Here is a 5,078-nt window from a genome sequence, read left to right on the forward strand (position 1 = left end):
TGGGGCTGCTCTTGCTGTACTGTTCAGAAAGGACTTTCCTGCACAATCTAATGACACTGTATGGCAGTTTGAGGAATGTGAAGTTGTTTGCCCAGGAGACCAACAATGTGATAATATTGGCATATAACCTTCTAGTATTTGAGTAATTAGTTGCTTAGCTACTTTGGATAGGTCATTATTTTGCAAACTGGAAACATTTGCAAGTGGTGATATTTTCCTCAGTATGGTGAAAGAGCTAAACCTATTCTGGCAGTGCACAACTCCTAGAAATATATATGCATAAATTGTTTCTAATGAGACCATCTGCCTTTTATAGCCCCTTTGGAACTAAATAGTACCCAAAGACCACTCTGTCTTTTAGATATCCGTGGTCAGGAAGGCTGCTCCTAGCAATAACAGCATGTAGTTTTTTGCAGCTAGAGGAGCTTTTTGATTCCTACATTTCAAGACACGTTTGTGTGTGCGTGCGTGCATGGTGCTGCTTATATTTGTTAAAGTTGTTAGAAATCACTGTCCCAAATCTCTTAAGAGATAGCATCTGGTAACTCATCTATTAAATTAGTATTTTTAAAGATAACAGAAAGTTTAATCTCCCACTTATAGGGCTGGGGGCAGCTTGGCAAGGATTCTTCGCCATGTCAGGATCTTTCTGTATTTGCAAAGAAATGGCACTGTTTTAAAGGAATACCCTCATTTTAAAAACCACAGCTGAGTTGCTCAGACTCAACATCTCACTTTGAGGTGCTCACATGTTGACACTGGTGTAAAAACCGTGTGACTTCCTGGGTGTTATGTTGTGTGCACAGCTCCCACTGAGCTCAGCATGCTGAGGACACAGTGGCTCAGCCCCCCTCAGTCTCCAGCAGCTGCTGTCCTGGTGCCCAAATCAGGCCTGGGCAACAAGTTTCTCCTTTTACTCATGTTTATAACCTCACATCAAGTACTACAAAAATAACAGGATTACCTCTAATTCAGCATTGCCTGCTCCTTGCCTTCTCTGGGCTGGAGCCGACTGACTGAGAATAGTGGAGTCAGTCAGGTGCTTTTCTTCACGTCAAGTTTTCTGTCATATCCTCTCTCAATTCCTGCTATAGCAACACAGACCTTTAAAAAGCCTCCACTGACTATTTGTTTGTTTGTTTGCTGCTTTACTCTGCAACCACGTGGATGCATCAGCTTTAGTCTGAGGATTTGTAAAGTCATGCTCTGTGTGGTCTCTCTTTAAATACTGCCTGCAGCTTGTGTGGAGCAGACCTCGGGCTGTGCTGGGACAGGCTGGCTGGGAGGGAGGGGGAGATCTGCAGGGCAGGGCAGGGCTGGGGTCACGTCCCCTGGCAGCTGCTGAGGCCAACGGGAGGCCTGAGCTGTGGCTCCAGGCTGGCTCTGCCTGGGCACACTGCGGGTGCTGGGTGGGCACGCTGGGAGTACTGGGCAGGCTGGGCGTGCTGGGCACACTGGGTGTACTGGGTGTACTGGGCACCCTGGGTGTACTGGGCGTGCTGGGCATGCTGGGCACACTGGGTGTACTGGGCGTGCTGGGCATGCTGGGCATGCTGGGCACACTGGGTGTACTGGGCGTGCTGGGCATGCTGGGCACACTGGGTGTACTGGGTGTACTGGGCGTGCTGGGCATGCTGGGCACACTGGGTGTACTGGGCGTGCTGGGCATGCTGGGCACACTGGGTGTACTGGGTGTACTGGGCGTGCTGGGCATACTGGGCACACTGGGTGTACTGGGTGTACTGGGCACCCTGGGTGTACTGGGCAGGCTGGGCGTGCTGGGCACACTGGGTGTACTGGGCGTGCTGGGCATGCTGGGCACACTGGGTGTACTGGGTGTACTGGGCGTGCTGGGCATGCTGGGCATGCTGGGCACACTGGGTGTACTGGGCGTGCTGGGCATGCTGGGCACACTGGGTGTACTGGGTGTACTGGGCGTGCTGGGCATGCTGGGCACACTGGGTGTACTGGGTGTACTGGGCACCCTGGGTGTACTGGGCAGGCTGGGCGTGCTGGGCACACTGGGTGTACTGGGTGTGCTGGGCATGCTGGGCACACTGGGTGTACTGGGTGTACTGGGCATCCTGGGTGTACTGGGCATGCTGGGCATGCTGGGCATGCTGGGCGTACTGGGTGGGCAGGCTGGATGTGCTGAGTTGGCATGCTGGGTGTACTGGGCACACTGGGTGTACTGGCTGAGGACACTGGGTGTGCTGGGCAGACTGGGTGGGCTGGGCACTCTGGGTGTGCTGGGTGGGCACACTGGGTGTGCTGGGTGTACTGGGCATGCTGGGTGTACTGGTGGGCAGTCTGGGTGTACTGGGTACACTGGGCATGCTGGGTGTACTGGATATACTGGGCACATTGGGTGTACTGGGCATGCTGGGTGTACTGGTGGGCAGTCTGGGTGTACTGGGCACACTGGGCAGGGTGTGCTGGGAGAGCACACTGAGTGTACTGGGCACACTGGGTGTACTGGGCATGCTGAGTGTGCTGGGTGGGCACACTGGGTGTACTGGGCACTCTGGGTGGGCATGCTGGGTGTACTGGGCACACTGGGTGTACTGGGTGGGCATGCTGGGTGTACTGGGCATGCTGGGTGTACTGGATATACTGGGCACATTGGGTGTACTGGGCATGCTGGGTGTACTGGGTGGGTACAGCAGGGAGTGAGCAGGGTTAGTGAGCAGTGTTAGTGAAGCTCCTGGTGAAGGAGGAGGAGGAGAGCTGCCCCTGCAGGAGGGACAGGAGGCCGGCACACAGCTCATGGAGCAGGGACACAGCGCTCCCGCTGCTGAGGTGCTGAATGGAAAGGTCTCCCAGGGATGGATTGTCCAGAGGCAGTGTCACAAACCTCTCCTCCCTGAGGAGCCTCTTCCTCTCAGAGTGTGCCTTCAGCCCCCAGAGCCTCAGGAGCCTGGTGTCAGCACAGCCTCTCACCCTCTTTTGGGTCAGAAAGCCATGGGTGCCCATGGGACAGTGCACAGGAGGGTTTCCAGGGTGTACCTGAGAGGTGACCAGCCCTGAGGCACTCAGATGTTTCCATGATACTCTGTCTTGAATTAAATATTCTATGCCAGGTCACGTTAATTAACATTCCATCTGTCATAACACAGCAGGGTGGTGAGCTGAGGTGGGGGGAGGATAAACACTTTCCTATTCACTACCTGCTGTTAATTAGAAGAGAAATTAAATAATAATATTTTTTTTAAAGGCTGCACTCTTTTTAAGGGTTGGTGAATCAGTGCTTTGTGATAACTTAGCTGCTTTGGGTGATTCTAAGGTCTCAACTACAGGCAGGATTATTCCAGAACTTTAGTCAATGAGCTTGGTGCATATTCTCATCTTAATTACAGGCTGACAGTAGCCATGCTTCATACAGCTCAGGACAAATGCACGTTCAGGAGGCTCAGGGCTGGAGGTTTTTCAGTCATCATCTCAGATGTCTCCCTTTGAAATCTCACTTGCCCTATTTCCTCTCACAGAAAAGTTTTGCTGGTAAGTTTGATAAAACTCCTTTGGTGTTTTTAGAGCTGCAGCACTTTGAAATGTATCTGAACTTTCCTTCGGAGAACTTTTTCTCTTTTTTTCTCCTTTTTCTTTCTCAGCTCAAACACACCCCACAATTGCTTGGCCTTGTTGTGTACCTGTTTGAGGTAGGTTAACTAGCATAATAAAAATATTGATGAGTTAGCATCTCGCCTTATTTTCCTTTGCAGCAAAATGCAGCAAAATCCCATTTTCTCTTCTCACATCACATGCGCAGGAGTCACCACAGAGTTTGTTATTTTATCTCACTTTATAAACAAGCATTTGTACACACCGTGGCAGGGAACAATACAAGAGAGAGCTCTGGTAACGGAGGTGGCTGTGCCACCACAGCCACCCCAGTGTGAGTGTCCCTGTGCTCCTGCCTCCTGCAGGCAACTCACACCAAAATAACCAGGCATAGCCAGCTTGGGGCTGCTGGAGATACTGCTGATCTCTTTGGCATGGCTGTTTTTGTAGTTTTATCCAGCCAGCTTTGCTGCTACATCTGTATTCCAGGTAGAAGCCATTGCCAGTACAGAGCAGTGGTATTCCCCCACCTACAAAACACCCCATGCAGACTCCTTGTGACTCAGCTCTGACACAGAGCTGGGGCCCTGACACTCTTTGTGCTGAGATAAAGGGATTTCCAAGATATGGGGCTTAGGGGCAGAGAGTTTGCTTCTCTTTTGAATATAATGGCTGGAGTTGGGTTTGGTGTTGTTTGGTATTGTTCCCAGTGAAACACACTTTAAAGCAGGACTTTGTTTTTATCTTGACAGGTTTGTTTGTTCACAAATAAGGAGCCTCTATCATCAAGGCCAGGTCTTCTGCAAATAAGTGTCCTAGTGTGGTTAGAAAAGGCCATACATACATAAAAGTTACCATCTGGTCTGTAAGCCACAGCCCAGGGAGCAGAGGGGGACTTCCCTTGCACTTCTGTCAGGGCTCCAAGATGCTTTCCTCAGGACTGGGCCACAGCTCTGAGCTGTAGTACTCTTTGTGTGTTTCAATAGAAATGAGCAAAAGATCACATCTCAGTCAGCAAATGTAAAAGTAAAAAGTAAATTTTGATTTTTACTAAAAAGTAAATCAAGTGAGCTAATTGCTTCTGTTGCATGGAGAACACTGGTGTGGCCAACGTCACTGCCATGCACACAAATTAAATGTTGTGTGCATGGAAAGGATGTTCAACCACAGGCAGGAAAAATAAAAGTTCAAAGGGAAATCCATGAGGAAGGCAGACCAAGGCCCACAGGAGGGGATGGCCAGAGATGGGCAGGAGGGGAAGAGCAGGGAGGGACCTGTGGGAAGTCCATGCTGGGTTTAGATCCCTTCACTGTAATTGTGATTTGCTTGTGTGACAGAACCCCTGGAGAGGAAGGGAAGCGACAAGACAAATGGCTGCATTCATTTTCATGGGTTTGGGCACCGAGGGATGGAATCCAGATTGGCAGAGCAGCAGTGTTTCAGTGGGTAGGAGCGTCAGGAGGAATTTTCACTCCTTACCAACTCCAGCATGAGGTGAACTCACCAGAAAACACTTACCA

The 5,078-nt window shown here is 50.7% G+C and overlaps 1 protein-coding gene across 1 annotated transcript; it reads right to left on the bottom strand.

Moving 5' to 3' along the window:
- Positions 1-1,322: 1,322 nt before the first annotated feature.
- LOC131572441 (uncharacterized) lies at positions 1,323-2,639 on the bottom strand. Its single transcript, XM_058825620.1, has 3 exons — positions 2,517-2,639; positions 2,282-2,421; positions 1,323-2,151 (listed from the first exon to the last, which is right to left on the bottom strand). The coding sequence occupies exons 1-3, from the start codon at positions 2,637-2,639 to the stop codon at positions 1,323-1,325; spliced, it is 1,092 nt and encodes a 363-aa protein (XP_058681603.1).
- Between the last annotated feature and the right edge of the window lie 2,439 nt (positions 2,640-5,078).

The sequence above is a fragment of the Ammospiza caudacuta genome, chromosome 2 (assembly GCF_027887145.1).
Source record: "Ammospiza caudacuta isolate bAmmCau1 chromosome 2, bAmmCau1.pri, whole genome shotgun sequence".
NCBI lineage: Eukaryota > Metazoa > Chordata > Aves > Passeriformes > Passerellidae > Ammospiza > Ammospiza caudacuta.

Excerpts from the sequence above, each read along its gene's own strand:
- LOC131572441 (XM_058825620.1), bottom strand. The coding sequence starts at position 2,639 with ATGCCCAGTACACCCAATGTGCCCAGTATATCCAGTACACCCAGCATG. Across the intron at positions 2,422-2,516 it reads ATGCCCACCCAGAGTGCCCA|TGTGCCCAGTACACCCAGAC; the intron begins GTACACCCAGTG and ends CACCCTGCCCAG. Across the intron at positions 2,152-2,281 it reads CAGTACACCCAGCATGCCCA|CACATCCAGCCTGCCCACCC; the intron begins GTACACCCAGCA and ends ATGCCAACTCAG.